This window comes from Leiobunum rupestre, chromosome 2 (genome assembly GCF_980474605.1).
Source record: "Leiobunum rupestre chromosome 2, qqLeiRupe1.1.hap1, whole genome shotgun sequence".
In the NCBI taxonomy this organism is placed as follows: domain Eukaryota; kingdom Metazoa; phylum Arthropoda; class Arachnida; order Opiliones; family Sclerosomatidae; genus Leiobunum; species Leiobunum rupestre.
The window spans coordinates 83,286,686-83,305,339 of NC_143385.1; the positions used below are offsets into that span (position 1 = coordinate 83,286,686).

At 40.0% G+C, this 18,654-nt stretch overlaps 2 protein-coding genes across 2 annotated transcripts; one reads left to right on the forward strand and one right to left on the reverse strand.

Annotated features, from left to right (window-relative positions):
* Positions 1-7,937: 7,937 nt before the first annotated feature.
* Positions 7,938-9,283, forward strand: LOC149959769 (uncharacterized protein F54H12.2-like). Its single transcript, XM_090167387.1, has 2 exons — positions 7,938-8,859; positions 8,934-9,283. The coding sequence occupies exons 1-2, from the start codon at positions 7,938-7,940 to the stop codon at positions 9,281-9,283; spliced, it is 1,272 nt and encodes a 423-aa protein (XP_090023513.1).
* A 754-nt stretch (positions 9,284-10,037) lies between these two features.
* LOC149959770 (uncharacterized) lies at positions 10,038-14,313 on the reverse strand. Its single transcript, XM_090167389.1, has 8 exons — positions 13,112-14,313; positions 12,751-12,955; positions 11,975-12,674; positions 11,807-11,878; positions 11,413-11,733; positions 11,043-11,352; positions 10,849-10,982; positions 10,038-10,789 (listed from the first exon to the last, which is right to left on the reverse strand). The coding sequence occupies exons 1-8, from the start codon at positions 14,311-14,313 to the stop codon at positions 10,038-10,040; spliced, it is 3,696 nt and encodes a 1,231-aa protein (XP_090023515.1).
* Between the last annotated feature and the right edge of the window lie 4,341 nt (positions 14,314-18,654).

The window sequence follows — 18,654 nt, forward strand, 5'->3', positions numbered from 1 at the left end:
ATTTGTTTCATTTCTCAATATGGATTTAAGTTTACAACACCCCTTTAATGGTTTAGTGGCGGGAGTAACGGGCTGTGGAAAAAGTGTTTTTGTGGCCAAATTAATTGAGCACAGAGAAGTACGCATTATACCCTCGCCCGAACGAATAATTTGGTGTTACACGGAATACCAGGATAAACTTTTTAAGACCATATTGAGTCATTCGCCAAGTGTCGAATTTCACGAAGGTTTAATAGACGTAGGCAATTTAAATGCCAGTACTAGAAACTTTTTAATATAAAATGATTTACTGTGCGAAATTGCCAACAATAAGGACGTTACGAACTTGTTTATAAGGGGATCTCACCACAGAAATACGTCGGTGTTGATTTTAATGCAAAATCTCTATTATCCAGGGAAGGAAATTCGGACATTGAACCTCAACGCTCACTATCTGATAATCTTTAAAACGCCGAGAGACCAGTCCGCGATTCTTCCTCTGGCTAAACAGATATCACCAGTCAACAGCAAATACGTTGTAGACGCTTTCCGACAAGCTACGGCGATCAACTTCGGATACTTATTTGTAGACCTCAAAGCTACCACTCCCGAGGATAGAAGACTACGTACCGGTATTTTACCGGGAGAAAAAGCCGCCGTGTTTATACCGAAATGACAGCGATTGTCGAAGCAAACTTTTTTAGAGTTCGAGGGGAGTGGATCATAAAAGAAATATGTTTTCTGATGGAGGAGACCGGCGAATACAAGGTCTGGATCTTCAAAGCGCCGTGCTCATTTTCGGACTTATCGTTCGAGGATAAAAGGCAGTGTCGATGGCTGACGAGGAACAGTTGCGACTTACGCTGGGACGAAGGAGAACATCCGTTTGAATTGGCGCGAGAAATAGCTACCGTTATTAAACAAAAAGCTAGGAATTTTATGACCAAAGGTTTAGAAAAATCCATAATATTAACAAAGTTTTTGGAAACCGAGGTTGCTAACGTCGAAGACTCGGGTTGTCCCCGACTCATAACTATCGCGTGTGAAACACCAAAAGGTTGTATTTCCCATCGAGACAAGAATAACTGTACCCTAGTGAAAGCCTTCCGGTTAGCTACATGGCTCCGCCGAAGAGAGTGTACGAGCACTTAGACTTTTTAAAATACTTGAGATCTTGTAACGCGTGTCAACGGAATGCTGCCATTAAATTCGCCAACAAAGACGCTATAAAGGCGTTGATTGAGTGTTGTATAAATATCTTGCGCGGTAATATTACCCTCTCAGACGATCAGAAGAAACGATTGAAGAAACACCGAAATTCAATACGCCGCGTTACCCAAAATATTCCGATTTCAAAAAGAAAAAAAATTCTAATTCAAAAAGGTGGTTTTCTCCCGATATTACTAGGACCCTTACTTTCGATTATTAGTTCCGTAGCCGGGGCCGCTATTAGTAAAGCCATTAAATAAAAAAGATGGCTAAAAAAATGTTATTAATTTCCGAGGACACTTACAAAAGATTAAATTCTAACAACGATTTTAAAGTGGACACCACCTTAGAATTAAAAAAGGACGATAAACTAAAAACCATTCTCGAGGATCCCAACTTAAACAATACAGAGAAAATTAATCGATATAATCACGTTCTTTCGAGAGTTATTAATAAAAAAGCCAAGAAAAAGGTCGATAAACCGTCCAAATTTCATAACTGGAGCGCTGAAATTGCGTCTGCCGTGCCAACCTATATGACAACCGAGTGCTTGAATTTGTACAAATGGGTGGAACTTTCCGGGAAGTTCAAGTGGACGGACGCTGGCGAATTAATCTATAACAAACGTAGAATTATCGGATCTAATGTTGTGGATCTCTTATCATATACGGTGTCAAAATCTAAACGAAGAACCCCCGTAACTGGCGGGAAGCAATTTTATGAAATTTTGTACAAAGCTAATGTACCCAGAACGCTAATTAAAGTTCGTAAACGCGATATTATACCGCCCGAAAAAAGGGAATATAAAGAGGAAACTGATGACGACTCGAGTTTCTCCGACGCTCCGATACAATGAACGGTCATGGTTTTTATAATTGGATTTCATTGTAAGACCATTTTTCTTAATAAAAATACTATTCAATCTAATTTTGGTATCATTTATTAATAGTCGTTTAACATGGAAGGTGATGACGTTGAAATTGTTTCTGTAGGACCCTTAGCGATATTATTCGAGTCATTTTTTAAATCACCAAAGATCTTATCCGCAGTTTTAATCGCGTTAATAATTATAATTATAGAAGTCAGTGATTTCGTTTTTTGGTATTACCAAACTTCGAGAAATTGTTCGTACAATGGATAAACTAAAAGAAATTTATACTAAAGTGGCAGACCCGGGTTCTCAGGGCCGGCTCAAGAATTTTTTTTCACCCGGGCAAGGGGGATTTTTGGCGCCCCTCTTATTTTGAAACTAAATTAAACTACCCCCCCCCCGTAAAAAAACATTACCATGTCGATGTTATAAATTTACCGTTTTCATAACAATAAATAATCCCTTTGATCACTTTTAAATTCTTTGTGTAAACATATTTAATAACTTTTTTTACTTGGAGCTTGAAACACTACGTAAGGTGGCAAGACTAGTATACCTTAAGTACATTAATTATAATGTCCATACTGAATAGTATCATGGTTAATATATGTTAAATAAAAGAATTAAGTTTACAAAGAACCCGTGAGTTAAAGATAAAAATAATGAATATTTTAATTTTTAACTCAAGGGTTGTTCTTAGTAAACTTAATTATTTTATTCCTTACATTAATTGCTTTAACAACTAAATTAAAACACTATTTTGCGGGATTTTTTAAGGCCTACACCGGGTGACCATCGGCTCCTCATGTCTCCGTCTCTGATACATTTATCGGCCACCGACCGCCACCTTCACGTTCACCAAGAGACTTAATTCCCTACTTCTATGTCTTGCCGATCTCATCATCACCGGCGACTTGAACTTTCCCAGTATTGACTGGACTATGCAGACAAGTTCCTCGTCAGTGGCAACGAGCTTTCTACATCCTCTCCTGGCCTCTCACCTCAGCCAGCGTGTCGCTGAGCCCACCAGGGATTCAACTGCCAACATCCTTGACCTGGTTCTGGTTTCCGATGACAACATTCTTGAAACTGTCTCCCATCTTCCGGGCATCAGTGACCATGATTTTCTCCTGCTCAATATTTGTGGGGTCCACCCCCTACCCAGGAATCCTCCTAGATCGGAGCGTTTTCACCTCGGCCGTCAGGCAAGTGGTGACGGACCATGTTCCCACATAGCATCTATCCTCCAGGCATAATCTCCCGTGGGTAGGCTCTTCCCTCAGACGTCTGATACGCATCACAAAGCGTAGGTACAACCGCTCCCGGAAGTACCCTTCTGCTGCCAATGTACAAGCCTTCAGTCATGTTGACAAAGTGGCGTCGGATATCACCACCCACAGGAAAAAGTTCTATCAGCTAGTCTCCAAGAAAGCAAAGTCAGCGGGAGTTCCCGATCTCTCCAGCTCTGGAACGACGTTCACCACAGCAGTAGACAAAGCCAATCTCCTGGTGTACAACGGAAGGTATTCCGGTGTACTTTTCCGGCGTATGTTGTAGAAGAAGTTCCGCTCTTGGCGCCTCTTGCACCTCATCTTCTCAGTCAAAGGAATACACCAGCTGTTGACCAAAGTCAAACCGAATAAAGGACCTAACCCTGACGGCATCCAGTCAATTGTATTGCGCCAGTTCGGCGATGCATTAGCGGCTCCGCCTACGACCATCTTCCAGCTGTCTTATGACGCCAATGCTACTCCGTGTGATTGGAGTCTCGATAACGTCACGCCGATACCTAAGGGTGGAGATAAATCCGATACTACTGAGTACGGCCCAATTATTCTGAAAGCCGATGAGCATGTCTATGTGTCTGCCATTTCTACGCATTTCGTCCAGCACAATCTGATGAACCCGTTCCAGCATGGCTTCAGGAGTGGCTTCAGCACCGATACCCAGCTCCTATGCTTGAACAGGCTGGCCGTGTCCTTGACTTCCGCAAAGCATTTGATTCGGTCCCCCACAAGGCAAAGCTCCACTCTTATGGGGTCCGGGGTCGCACGCTAAACTGGCTCTCTGCTTACCTTGAAAATAGGGAGTTTTGGGTTGTTCTGCCCGGTGCCACTTCCAATTGGCCCCCAGCATCGTCTGGGGTCCCACATGGCTCGGTCATGGGACCTCTCTTCTTCATCATCTACATCAATGACATTGGAGACAACGTCGTCTCTAAGATGTATGTCTTTGCGGATGATGTAGCCCTCTCCAGGACGACCTTCTCGTCTCAGGACAGTAACACTCTACAATCTGACCTAGATACTATTAGCAAGTGGAGTGACCAGTGGCTTCTCCCACTTAACACAGCCAAATGCTCTGTCCTTTCCCTTTTCAGGGTGGGCCAGCTAGCGCATGATGCTAAATATACTCTTCAAGATATCAACCTCCGTTTGGTCACATCCCAAAAGTATCTTGGGGTGACCCTCACTGATACCCTCGAGTGGACTACGCACATCACCCGGGTCGTCAAACAGGCTGCGAGAGCGCTTGGGTTCATTCGACGTCACCTTTCCCACTGCTCTTTTGCCACGAGGTCACTCGGTGTCAAAACCTATGTATTCCCGATCCTGGAATATTGCTCAGCTGTTTGGTCTCCTTCGACAACGGGTGGAGTCCACGCAGTAATAAAAATCCAGCGCCGAGCCCTCCACTTCGCGTGGAGTACCTCCATGACGAGGTTTCTTCATAACTATAAGTGGAACACCCTGACTGCGCGCCGCCGTCTGAAGAGGCTTGTCATTATCAACAGTGTCGTGCATCGTGCTTCTGCTGCCATTTCTACACTTTCGATGGTCATTTTGGGTTGGCATCGCCTCCCCCGAGGGAATCGTGTAGCCTCCATGGTCCTCCCGGGTTTCCGACTTGCCGTTCGGAAACATTCGTTTCTCCCCTCCTCCGTCCAGGAGTGGAATTCCCTTCTGGAACACCTGAAGGACATTCCGAGTCGCGTGTAATTCCGGAAGGTACTTTTCTCGTTCTGGGACCTGTACGAGTAATGCTTCACTGTCTCGACATGATGGGTTTTTAACCCTTTGTTGAGCAAACCCGAACTCAAGAAATGTATTACTTTGGGCTTCCTTCTATTCTTGTAGTATCGCCCAACCACTTTTTCTTCTTAATATTAAATACCCTGGTTTATTATGAAAATACCAGGAAAATGCTTTATCCGTCAGAACTATGCACTGAAATTTTATGGTTTATTTACTATTGTAAAGAAAATAGTAGCGAAAAAACGTTCATCGACGATGGTGGATATTTTGGTTGGGAAAACGATTTGTATTTCTTATTAGCTAAAGATTTTTCGAATTATGTTATGCGTTCATTAAAATTTTTATAAACAAATCCAATTCTTGGTAAACCAAAAAGGCGCTCAACTCAATTTCGGCGCCCCTCTCAAACCGGCGCCCCGGGCAGTTGCCCGGGTTGCCCGGCCCTTCAGCCGCCCCTGCGGGTTCTAACGGTAGCGTTAACGGGTTATATCGTGCGGCGAGAGAAAGGGGACTAAAGGTCACTGTGAAAGAGGTAAGGAATTTCTTACAATCTCAAGATACGTATACTCTTCACAAGAATGCTCGGAAGCGCTTTAAAAGAAATAAGACTATAGTCTACGGAATCGACGAACAGTGGCAAATAGACTTGGCCGATTTGAAAAGCCTCACTCGACATAATAAAGGGTTTCGTTACTTACTATGTTGCATTGACGTTTTTAGCAAGTACGCGTTCGTGGTCGCTACTAAAGATAAGAAAGGCACGACCATTCTTAAAGCTTTCAAGGCCATTTTAGAATCGGGACGTTCCCCAAAACGGGTACAAAGTGATCATGGAAATGAGTTTGTTTGCAAGGAGATACAAAGTGAGTTAAAACGAAGACGAATCGAATTTTTCTCTCCCGACTCGGAACTGAAAGCGACAGTCATCGAACGTTTCAACCGAACTTTAAAGACCCGAATGTATCGGTACTTTACGGAAAATAATACTTTTAAATATATGGATGTTTTAAAAGAAATGGTTGAGGCGTATAACAATAGCTATCACCGATCGATCAAGTGCAAACCCGTTGAAGTTACGCCGGACATTTCGAAACGTGTTTGGGAAAACCTCTACGGCGACGTTGATTTTACGCCACCAGCCTCGTACGTTTTCGATGTTGATGACGTAGTTCGGATAAGTACGCGCAAAGACATCTTTGAGAAGGGATACTTTCCAACGTGGTCTGAAGAACTTTTCAAAATATCCGAGAGGTTGCCTCGCAGCCCTCCGGTATATAAGATACGCGCCTTGGACAACGAGATCATAACGGGAATTTTTTACCGAGAGCAGCTACAGAAAGTAGGGAAGGACCTTAATAATAGTACTTTCAAAATTGATAAAGTGCTACGTACACGGCGAAAAGCAGACGGAAGTGTAGAGAAGTTGGTTCGCTGGAAAGGATATCCGCCATCATTCGACAGCTGGGTGCGAGAAATTGTTTTATTATGAGTTTCTACGTCACATTACCTTCGGATTCGTCTATGAGTTATTTCCCGAATAACACAACCAGTAAATTCCGAACATATTTACCGGAAGCGGTAAAACTGCAGGGACCCTACGAGGTGGCTTTGGCGGAGATTAGCTATCCTCACACTTGGAACAATATGGCAGCATCGTGCGCGTTGACTTTAACTAGCACCGTAAAATCTATGGTTAGTAGTGGTTACTTTAGAATGATAGAACTACCGGCTGGCTACTACGGAAATATCGAGGAGCTTTTGGAACAACTCAATTACGACGAAGACGATATCGCCAACGTGACCATACTGAAAAATAACGTGACAGCTGAAGATGATGTTTTCGATCCAGACACGACTGTGGAAGCGAAATATGTGTTTAGATATATCGCTAGAATTCGTCGCGTCGCGGTTTCCGTTAAAACAAATTACATGTTAACTATTCCGGGTAACTTAGCGGTCATGTTGGGATTTTCGAAAGATTATACGAAAACTACTAGCTTCGCCCAGATCAGAACGACCACTTACCCTGTTGATTTAGACGCCGGCCTTCATTCTCTCTTCGTATATTCCGATATCGTGGAAAGTAGGGCTGTAGGCGACGTACACGTACCTTTGCTCCGAATAGCGAGCGTTCAAGGGAAAGACGGCGACACGGTTGAGAAAGAATTTTCTCGGCCTCACTACCTGCCAGTTTCCGCCAATACTTTTCAATCCATCGAAATTAACGTTATGAGCGAGATGGGAACTCCCGTCAAGTTTGGAAGGGGAAAAGTACACGTAACCCTTCATTTTAGACCTCGAAGAATGTGGGCTCCCTTATAAATAAACCGTACGGGAAACGTACACTCCTCATTCATATTATGAACGCTATACGAAACGCATCATGAAGTATCAACACTCTTCACCAATCAGTCAGTCGGATTACGACCTGCATTTTTTAAGCCAGATTGACCATTATCAGTCGGGCGATGGAGTTATACCCGTTTATCACGGTCTGGCAGTTCAACAAGGATACGGCCTTGGAAATTTCATTGCCTCCGCCTTTCGACGGGCTATCCCGATTTTGAAAAAGGGTGCTATCTTCTTGGGGAAAAAGTTCCTCAAAACTGGTGCCCAAGTTGCGGCGGATGTCGCCAGTGGTGTACCGATTAAGCACTCTCTTAAAAATCACGGTAAGACGGTAGGGAGAGAAACCATTTTGGAATTGAATGACGTGGTGAAAGAGAAAATGTCCGGAAGCGGGCATAAAAGAAACCGTAAACGGAAAAGGATCATCAGTTCCGTCTCGAGCAGGAAGAAGCGAACATCATTTCTTCATCCCTCCGATATTTTCTCTTAATAATATGGCACACATCCACTCCGATTCGCGAGCGTCGGTGAGTTCCGAATTGGAGCTTTTCAACGTCCCGCTCACTAACGCCAGTATAGTAAGTGGTGAATGGGTCGAGTATAGTCCCATTTCCAACATTAACGAAAATTCAACTATTACGTTCAACGTGGCTGGAAATTCCGAAACTTATATCGACATGTCAAAAACGTTACTCCATCTTCAAGTTCGACTCGTCGACCCGGTGGACGGCAAGACAATCCCTGCGGTGGCGGTATATTCGGCTGACGGCAAAACAATCACAACGCCAGCGGACGAGGTAGCGCCCGTAAATTTGTTTCACTCCAGTCTTTTCAGCGAAGTGCAAGTTTCATTGGGAGACAGGTCGGTAACGTCATCACCGCAGAATTATCCATACAAGGCCATGTTTCAAACTGCCGTAACTTTTGGAGGACCAGCAAAAACGAGTTATCTGACGGCAGCGTTGTTCTACAAAGACACTGCCGGAAAATTCGACACTCCGAAGGAAAACGAAGGATTCCAGAAAAGAACGAATTTTGCTAGACAAGGAACGATCGATTTGATGGGAACGGTTCACGCGGACTTGTGTCAACAGACGCGTTTCATCCCTAGCATGATTGACTTGAAGTTCAAATTTATTAAAAGTCCCAACGAATTTTGTATTCACGCTTTTGGTGGCGTCAAATGGAAAGTACAATACGAGCTGGCTTCCCTGTATATCAGGAAAGTAAAGTTGACTCCCGAAATTGTAATCTCCCACGCGAAATGTCTGGAACTTTCTACCATGAAATACCCCATAACTGGAACCGAATGCAACTCTTTCTCTATAAATAGCGGGACAAAAATTTGCGTTCTAGATAACTTGTTTATGGGCCAATTACCTAAAAGGTCCTTTTCGCTCTCGTGGAACAAAACTCGTATCTGGGAGACTACACGAAGTCTCCTTTCAATTTCCAACACTTGGATTTAAATCATATAGCGCTATTTCTAGACGGGACCAGTATCCCTCATAAAGCTTTGACCCCTAACTTTCGAGAAAATCAGTATATGAGATCGTACACCAATCTTTTCACTCAGACTTCGCAATGGCTCCTTGATGAAGGTAACTTTATATCTCGCGAGGAATTTCCTAATGGAAACTGTATATTCGTATATGACTTGAGTGTCGACCTCAGCAGTTCCAATTCGCAGTTCCAGTTGATAAAGAACGGAAACTTGCGATTAGAATTAAAGTTCGCCAAGGACTTACCAAAGACTGTTAGCGTTCTATACTACGCCGAATTTCAAAATTTAATTGAAATAGACAAAAACCGAAACGTTATCTACGATTATAGCAATTGATGAAATGGACTCGGAACAGTTAACCAAAATAATGGAAAAAGACCCGCACACCAAGGGATTGTTTCGTGGAATATTCGCCGCGGACAACCTTCCCAAACACGTAAAAACCTTTCCCTCGCTTTACATTGTGAATACGGGGTTATCTAATACAAACGGCGAGCATTGGACCGTTATATACTTTTCACGTCATAGGAATACCGAATTTCTGGACAGTTTCGGATATCCTCCGGACATGTTTAAATTTAATGATTTTGTTGAAAGAAATAGTTTAACCGTCACTTTCAACTCTAAACAGTTGCAAGGACATTTTAGCAAGACATGCGGGGGATACTGCGTCTATTTCGCCTTGTATAGATGTAGAGGTATAAAAATGTATAATATTCTTTCAAAATTTAAAAAAGATAAGAATGTCAATGATAAAATGATAACGGAATTTATGTACAAGCGATATTCAATAAAGTTTTTTTCTTATTTCCCTGGTTTTATTTTTGCGGAGAGGCAGCGGCGTCGGCGGCGGCGGCGGGTCGCGACGCGGTTAAATGGCCAACGCGTCGCGGTGCGGATAAATGGCCAACGCGTCGCGACGCGGATAAATGGCCAACGCGTCGCGGCGCGGGGTGGATAATTACCAACGTGAAGATGCAAAATGGTTTCCTCTATCTAAGTATATGCCGTAAACTTAATGATAAATAATGTTAAAAAATGAAAAAGTTTATTTAAAACACAAGGAAATTTTATTTTAGTTAATAAACTCTTAATCAATTTTTGGAATTTTATAGTGCCCGTGTGCGTACGTCTCGATACCGTCGATGATGTACCTTTTGTCGTCACAAGGATTGAGACAAAGTTTGGTTTGTCTAATAGTGAATAACTCATGCTTTTTACTGATTATTCGAGTCATTGCTTCGACGGTGAGTTGATGTTTCAGAAGACAATCTCGATACTGCTCATGACGGACCTTCTTCTTGATGACTCGGCGACAAATACCTTTTGCTGTTTTCTTCTCCCCTTTGGCTGACATTAACGAATACATTTTCGGTCTTAGGCCAACGAATTCTTGGACGGGGGTTCCATCTAATTCATCCTTGAATTTTCCGAGTGCTTTCTTGTTCGTTTCGTTAAAAAGCGGATGATCATTCGGGTATCCCGAGAAGTCATATATTTCGCTTCTTTCCCCAAAATCTTTATAAAGATCGTCGGTGTGGATATGGTAGGTCAGTGAATCCGTGTCAGTGAACAATAGTTTCGCCGCGTTACCATATTGGGATCGGATGGTGTCGTAATGAAAACGATACATTAATAACTTTGATATGTCGAGAATGGCGAAACCAGTGTAGATAGGCCTGTTGAGTGTTAAGACCTTTTTACGGCAATGAATTCCCACTAAATCGTTTTTGAAGACAGTGAAGTGATCAAATGTTGGCGAGCTAGCCTTTTTAATAGCCCTTTCCGGAGTCTGTACAAGGTGAAAATTGATTCGACTCCGTAGGTTTTCCATTGTTTTGCCTATTATGAAACCGAAAATTAGTATATATGTTAGTTAAACCATGATTTAAGTTACTTACCGTAAACTGAATTATTTTGTAATTTGTAGAACGACTTTTCAAATTCATTCGATGCTAGCTTTCTTTTATCCGTATTGAATTCAATGAAAGGTTTCAACCAGGCCTCCTGTTTAAACTCCATAATTCGGTGAACCCTGCTAATTTTTAACCCCTTCGAAACGTAATATTTCAGGTTCCTATAGTGTATCACGTACTTTTCCTTCTTGTTTAAAGAAGGAACAAGTTTTGAAAAACTATCTTTCTCTTTGATATCCAACTCTTTGAGCTGATCCTTGGAGAACGTAGACAATTCGGATACCTTAATTATACGTTTCTCCGGGGCTAAAGGGTAACAATTGTGATCATCATGGAGATTGTCTGGATACTCCAAATCTACTTCGAGGATATATCCGGTTGAGTCGCCATCAGGGTGATTGAGTATGATTTCGTCCGTGAAGTCAGGACACGGATGAATCCACCTGAATCCACCCATGGGTAGATGATCACACATCAGATTGTTGCAATCTATAATAAATAATCAATAAATTAAAAATTAAATACACACTTTTTTTTCTTTTTTTTTACCCAAATAAGTAATATAGCTAGAAGGTTTTGATGGGTCATATTTATCCGGCAAGTACTTATTATTGGCTTGTGCGTATCTGTGACTGATCATAGACACTCCCCCGCGGATTCCTTTCTCGATGAATAGGTGCATGTCGGGATCGACAAGTAAATCTAATTTCACTCTAGTCATGAAAAGAGCACTCTCCCATGCAAATCCTGGACCTGTATACGCGTGAGCGCAATCAAGCTTGTACGACTCCATACACATTCCCCGAAAGTTTTGAAACACATCCGCCAAAAGTAACACATCAGATTGAACATAAAGATCATGATACTGACCTAATAAGAAAAAAAACTTCAGTGTCGAAACATTTTTATTTAATAAATTCGTTTAATATATTTTATGACTTACCTAGATTTTTTATGTCAAATTTATTCCAGACGGACTGCGCATGGATGTAGTCATCGACACTGATATGCTCATCTGTTAATGCATTAAAAAATGCCTCCTTTGGTGGTTATTTCGTCTCATTGAACTTTGTTTCATGGTCCATGTAGTCGTATGGATATACTTGCTTACGTAGCAAAAGCTTGACTTCTTCGGGTTGATATACGGAGTTCATGCAAACGAAGTTGTCAACCCCGCCTTTGGCTAAATTTGCCGTAAGGACTTCTAGTGATTCTGGCATAAATCTCACAGTGTCCACGAATCTGAGTTTACCCAAGGAAAATGATATATAAGTCTCAGAGTTTGTGGGAATACATCGGATTTCTTGATCTTTTATCAGTCCAATTTTTTCCATTAAGATGTGCGCGTCGTAACGGGATAGATTGTGCAGGAAAATCGGAATAAATTTTGGGGGCTTAAGCTTGAGATTGCACGAGTTGTGAGCTGCACCGCGGAATGCACCTGTGGTATGGTCGTGGTCACGAACTTTGTAATCTTTTTCATTGAAAATAGAACCGCACACGTAACAATTTTGAGCTACCAAAAACCGCCTTTCTTCTGCTTGACTAAGATTTATAGGTTTGTTTTCCTTAATCTTGTTCTCTAATTCCGTATATTCATGTAAAAGATTTTCTAGAAACTTTTCGTTTGCATCCTTCCCTCGGTACGTTACAGGTTTCGATGGTGTGCCATTTGGGCCCACAATAACGTAAGAGAAACCGCAAGAAATATGAAGGGACAACGTAGTTGAAGACGATAATGTGGGATCTGGTACACAAGTTGAAACTTTCGGTAAGATGGTTTCGAAGTCAGCAAATATGACATATTTCATCTAATTGATAAATTTATAAATTAAGACATTAATCTAATTCATAAATGAAGAAATTAAAAAAAATAAAAAAACTTACTTTTTGACACCACCCGTACTTCTTAAATTCCAGGATCGGATCTTTGACCGGCATTAAAATCTTTTGAGCACCATGGTTCCTATAATCTTCGACGTGATTGTCCCGATTTACCTTCGCTTTTGGCCCGGAAAAACGATGTAGGCAAAAACGACAATAAAATGTTGTGTGTCCAAATTTCGTGAAATTACACAATAACCGACTTAAGCTTCGAATAAGACAAAAGTGCTTTTTGTCGCCTCGTGTGAGATATAAAAGGTCGATTTCACGATCCTTTGAAACCCGATTGGAACTTATATATCGCGGAAACACTTCTTTTTCATAACAAAATACGTTGATTGAAATATTATTTTTCCTTTCAAACTTCTCTAACTTATCATCGTTTAGTTCAAATGGAAAATCAATATCTGAAATATCTAGCTCGTTCTCAAATGTCACGTACTTTTGAACGCGGTATGGATGATCATTGCAACGAATCGGATGCAAATGAGCTAGAACCGACCATAAGAAGCATTTGTTGTCCTTGTTTTTCACGTTCAGGATGGCATTTTTCTTCTCGAGTTCTTCGGGTACATCAATATAAGATCCACCAATTAATGGTAAATACGTAATAATATTAATTTGCATAAACATAATCCGATCTAAAATCCACCCACTTCCCTGGTTTTCAAAATCTTCCATGTGTTTTTTTATCACTTCGACACACAAGTCAATTTGTCTTTGTATGATATCCGGGATCAACGTTTGTTGCATAGTACTTCGATGATAAGCAAGAAATTCCGCATCCTGATCCGAGTTCACTAATTCGCGAGTGTAGCGAGCTCTAATAGTGATATACCATTTTATCCCGTGGACTTTAGACAGTTTTCCTCTAAGGTAGTTTTCAATAGCCCGTCGATGACGATTTATGTATTCCTCGGGGTCTGTTACTATCGATCCAGGTGTAAAACGTGCGCAAAATATAGCGTTACCTAATGCTTCGATCTCTTCAAGTTGGTCTGGAACAGGCTGGTCTTGTGGTGTTGGTACAACTGGTTCAGCGATTACTTGGTTATTCTCTAATTCATTGACAACTTTAATTAGGTCTGCTCCTTCTTGTGAGCTAACTGTGCCCATAGGGAATTCAAGTTCATCGACATATTCTTGTAAACCCTCTTCGTTCTGATTTAAAAATAAATCCTTAAATTCCTCCAATACGGTATATGGTTGGACAGTCGTAGATGGAACGTTATGGTCTTCGGGAGCATCCTCGTCTTTAGATGAAAACAGTGGACCACTGGCGATCCGAGCTTTTTTAACTGGAATTGTTGGAGGATAATAACCGGGTAGGTGACGTTTTGGATGGGACTCCGTTGTTGGTTGACTTGTATCGCTTGGTAACTGGTCGACGTGTTCATCCACAGCGTGTGACGTTGACGGTTGAGAGCCAAGGTTGGTGACGGACGTCTGTTCGACGGGCACATCCTCTACGTGTGACAATGATGGTTCCGGAGTGACGAATTTACCGCTCTTAACGGACTTGGAGGTTGATGGTTTACTTATCGAACGCGGTTTCGGTCGGGACATACGCGTTTCTCGGGGTGAACTTTGATCGTGGGAAGAAAACTTATGGCTTTTAAAATGATTAGCTAAAACGTCGCGTCTAGTAAAGGTTTGTGGGCATAACGTACAAGGGAAATTTATTTTCTCATGTTTTTCACGCTTATGCCTCAGCAAACTCTTATTCAACGAAAATTTAGCGTGGCAGATGTCACATATAACCATTTTTAAGACGATGCTTAAAAACTTTTTAAATGGGAGGAACTTGTCTCTTTGAAAGCAAATTCTTGTAATGTTTTTAATTTATAGCATCCACTATTTATATATGAAATTTTCCCCTGTGGAAATGAACTTTAACCATAAATACGAGCTACGTATTTCTTATCATTCGGAATATTTATTAATATAATTACTGTTTCTTGAGAAATCGACGTTTTTATATATTTCATATATTTACTATTTATCGTATTATTTATTCGACTAATTATTAAACTGATATCGAAAGTGATATCAATTCTGGAAAATTTATTTATCTTATGGAAAGATACTGCTGTTATTTACTTAATCTTTGAATCTAACTCGTCATTAAATTATACGTCTGTTTCGGATACGTGTAAATATTGAAGATGATAAATAATTTTTCCAAGATTTATATCAGGAAATTCCATATGTTCTTTATTTATAAATATTGTTTAGATGTACAAACAATTATGGTAACCATTTGCTTACAAAATCCAAAACTTAAAAATGTCGATTTATTAAATACCTCCGTTATTAATTCGATGTTTAAATTATTAACAGCATTTGAAAAGTTAATGTCTACACGTTCTTTCCAGTCGTGTATTAAACATTCATGTTGTAATTGCGAGGGATGGTCTATAAGACACCCATTACAAGCGTTTTTAATAAACGTGGTAAGCTGTTGCACAACAATCTGTTTAATAGCTTCGAAAACACGTTTACTTTCGTTTAGCATTAACACAACCTGTTCGTGCTTTTCTATGAGTTTTTCCCACGCGCCAGATCCTATGCAAAATCCATTTTTTGTAGGAAATAACATTCCATAGCTTTTTCCGTTTCCCGTCGTCATTTCGCGTATATTAAGTACTTTGAAATCTTGGTAAATCTTGACTTCGATACGTTTATGTGTCGCTCCGTCGAAGAATTGAGAAATCGGAATTGCGTCATCGTTCTGGAAAAATTGTTTAATTTCATCCCTCATTCGATATAGTTGGTAATATTCGTCTTCGCTTAAAACGACGCTAGTGGATCCATCTGTAAATCCAAGTCTAATTTTACAAGCAGGAGTAACGGTGACCAACTTGCTTGAAGATATTTCGAATATATTTGCATTGTCCCTAAATGGGAAAAGTCTTATTTAGAAAAACTAAAATAATATATCGAAAAATAGTAAATTAAAAATATGATTTATTGTAAAGTAATACTTACATTTAAAAGTCTTTTCGGCAAATATGTTTAGATGATGTTGACTGCTCGTAGCATCATAAAATACACTTCTGATTCGATTCCCGTCGTTTTTATAGCCATAAAATATCAACCTTTGTGCTTTTTAGTTGCATTTTACCCCCCCTATGACGTATGGGGTTTTGCTCGTGGGCGCTTCGGCTTTTTGGGTTACGATGGAAATACCAGTCACGTGACGATACCGAAGTCTGATTTCCTTATTATACCAGTTTCCGTAGCGCGTGTGACTTACAAACACGGGTTTTCCCCATTTGTTCAAGTTTTGCTTTCAGTATAATATTTAGTTTTGGTTCATACACGCACTGTATACGCAATCTAAACAAACAAGATTTACGAAATGCGTAATTTACCCTATCTTCAAACGGAATGACGCAAACAATCGTTTCACCAAATCGCACGTTTTTTGTTTTGTAATTTTCCATTATAGTTTAGTTCTCTGTCCTCTAAGTACCGATGGATATTTTTCTCGGTCCTCTAAGTACCGATGGAAAATCAAATGACTTTCAACCCTAATATATGTAAGCTATGAAAAACCAAATAGTCGTCAACCCTAGGATAGGTAAGCTCCAGAAAAACAAAATGGCCATCAACCTTAGGATAGGTAAGCTCCGAAAACAAAACCAAGACACGCACCAACGGGCACCCTAGGATAGGTAAGCTCCAGAAAAAAACAAAATGGCCGTCAACCCTAGGATAGGTAAACTCCGAAGAAAAAAAATCAAGACAAGCAAAACCGGGCACCCTAGGATAGGTAAGCTCCAGAAAAACAAAATGGCCGTCAACCCTAGGATAGGTAAACTCCGAAAAAAAAATCAAGACAAGCACCAACGGCACCAATGGGCACCAAGTGGCCGTAAATCGGTATAATCTACCTACTAACCAAAACCCTAGACTAGTGTATACTAAGTAATTAAAAATAATTTACATCGATTACCGGTACACTATAAAATTTTAATAAAAATTAAATTGGTGTAACATGTTTCGGCATATTGGCGTGTACGCCGCCGTCTTCAAACGCTTCACAAAGTCTAATTAGACTTTGTTTATTAAAATTTTATAGTGTACCGGTAATCGTTGTAAATAATTTTTTTAAATTATCTATGAATTATTAAGTTTATAATCGTTAATTCGTTATGATTTATACTTTATCAAGTTTAATATAGTTTTGAATAATCAAGTATACCGTTATGAATAATTAAAGGGATAATGAAATCGGAAAATACAGTACCTTCAAACTATTCAGCTTTCAAAACTACATATTTTTCCAATTTACAGTCATTAGAAAAAATGTAAACTCAAATTTTAAGAAAATAAAAACTACACCGAAAAAAGCAGACGCCGCCAACGCGAAATCGCCGTGTGTTTTGAAAATCCCGGAATCTGTACGGACGACCAATGAGAAGCGACGTTTTAACTTCGAAAGTCGCCTCGGGATTTTCAAAACACACGGCGATTTCGCGTTGGCGGCGTCTGCTTTTTTCGGTGTAGTTTTTATTTTCTTAAAATTTGAGTTTACATTTTTTCTAATGACTGTAAATTGGAAAAATATGTAGTTTCGAAAACTGAATAGTTTGAAGGTACTGTATTTTCCGATTTCATTATCCCTTTAAAATTAATAGAAAAAAAGTCGATCGAGAACCCGAACGGTTTTCTTAACTACTCGACTACTCGAATAAGGGATTTTTTTTGACTTAATCGAGTACTCGATTATCCGACTCGAGAAAAATACCACCTGACTCTATACTCGACCAAAACAATTTCAGAAACTCGGAACCTGACTCGATTGCCTCAAATCACTACTTGCACAGCCCTACCTGGATCCCGTACGGGTTGGGATTGGTTCAAAAGCTAATCTACCAAATAACAATTCTACTACACTGAGCATTGTATTGAAATATTCTAAGGTACGTTTAGATTCAATTAGATTCAATTTCGTTTATTTTTCAATAGATTTGTAATTTTGAGGTTGAGGGCCAAGTCGTTAGCGACTTAAGAGTATAGTAATGACAGACGAATTGAAACGAATTTAAATTTTTATTGGTTAATGAAAATTACAAAATTAAAAATGAAAATGAAAATATATTAGAAAGGGGGCAATAATAAGAATGCAAAAAAAATGAAGTGTATCAAATATGATGATACAGAGGAGTAGCAGATTCAGCCTTTACCAATCATTTGGAAAAGGTTTTAGTGACCTACATCTGGTTTCTTGTGATTGGCTTATTCACGACGCCTCTTATGGGTTGTTATATGTGGTCTGCTTAAAGACTGAAAGTATTTTATAGCGTAGAGTTAGGGAAGCTTGCCTAAACTTGATTGAATATTCAAGATCTTTTAAATTGATCAATCCAAGCGTTTTTCTCAAGCACGACGCGACACAATAGTAATCAATTGAATTTGCATATTGAAAATTCGATGCAATTTTGTGCGTTTTAGAAAGTTTATTTTTTTACCGGTAGGTCGCAGACAAATAGTGTCAATGAGAAACTGGAAGACCGGGTTGCCACACGTCAGGGAAATCAGGGAAAAGTCAGGGAATTTAAGAATGGACCTAAGAAGTCAGTTAAATGTCAGATAATTTTTAGAAATTGAAAAAAGTCAGGGAAAAGTCAGGGAATTAAATTTTATCTTTGCACTTTCTTAAGGTTATTTTTTAGACCAGATCTATGACAAATTCTATGATTATGATTTATTTCCTTGAAAGTTTGGCTAATTTTTTCAACATTGCAATAACGTTCTTACTGAAATATAAGTTCATTAAAATTTATTAACTTCTGATAAAAGTCAAATATAAAATAAAAATTGAGCCTTAAAATGTCAGGGAAAATCTCTTAAAATGGACAGGGAAAACAGGAAATAGTCGGGGAATTTGAATCTCAAATT

Excerpts from the sequence above, each read along its gene's own strand:
- LOC149959769 (XM_090167387.1), top strand. The coding sequence starts at position 7,938 with ATGGCACACATCCACTCCGATTCGCGAGCGTCGGTGAGTTCCGAATTG. Across the intron at positions 8,860-8,933 it reads GCTCTCGTGGAACAAAACTC|ACGGGACCAGTATCCCTCAT; the intron begins GTATCTGGGAGA and ends CGCTATTTCTAG.
- LOC149959770 (XM_090167389.1), bottom strand. The coding sequence starts at position 14,313 with ATGTCCCGACCGAAACCGCGTTCGATAAGTAAACCATCAACCTCCAAG. Across the intron at positions 11,879-11,974 it reads AGAAGTCAAGCTTTTGCTAC|ATGAGCATATCAGTGTCGAT; the intron begins GTAAGCAAGTAT and ends ATGCATTAACAG. Across the intron at positions 11,734-11,806 it reads ATTTGACATAAAAAATCTAG|GTCAGTATCATGATCTTTAT; the intron begins GTAAGTCATAAA and ends TTTTCTTATTAG.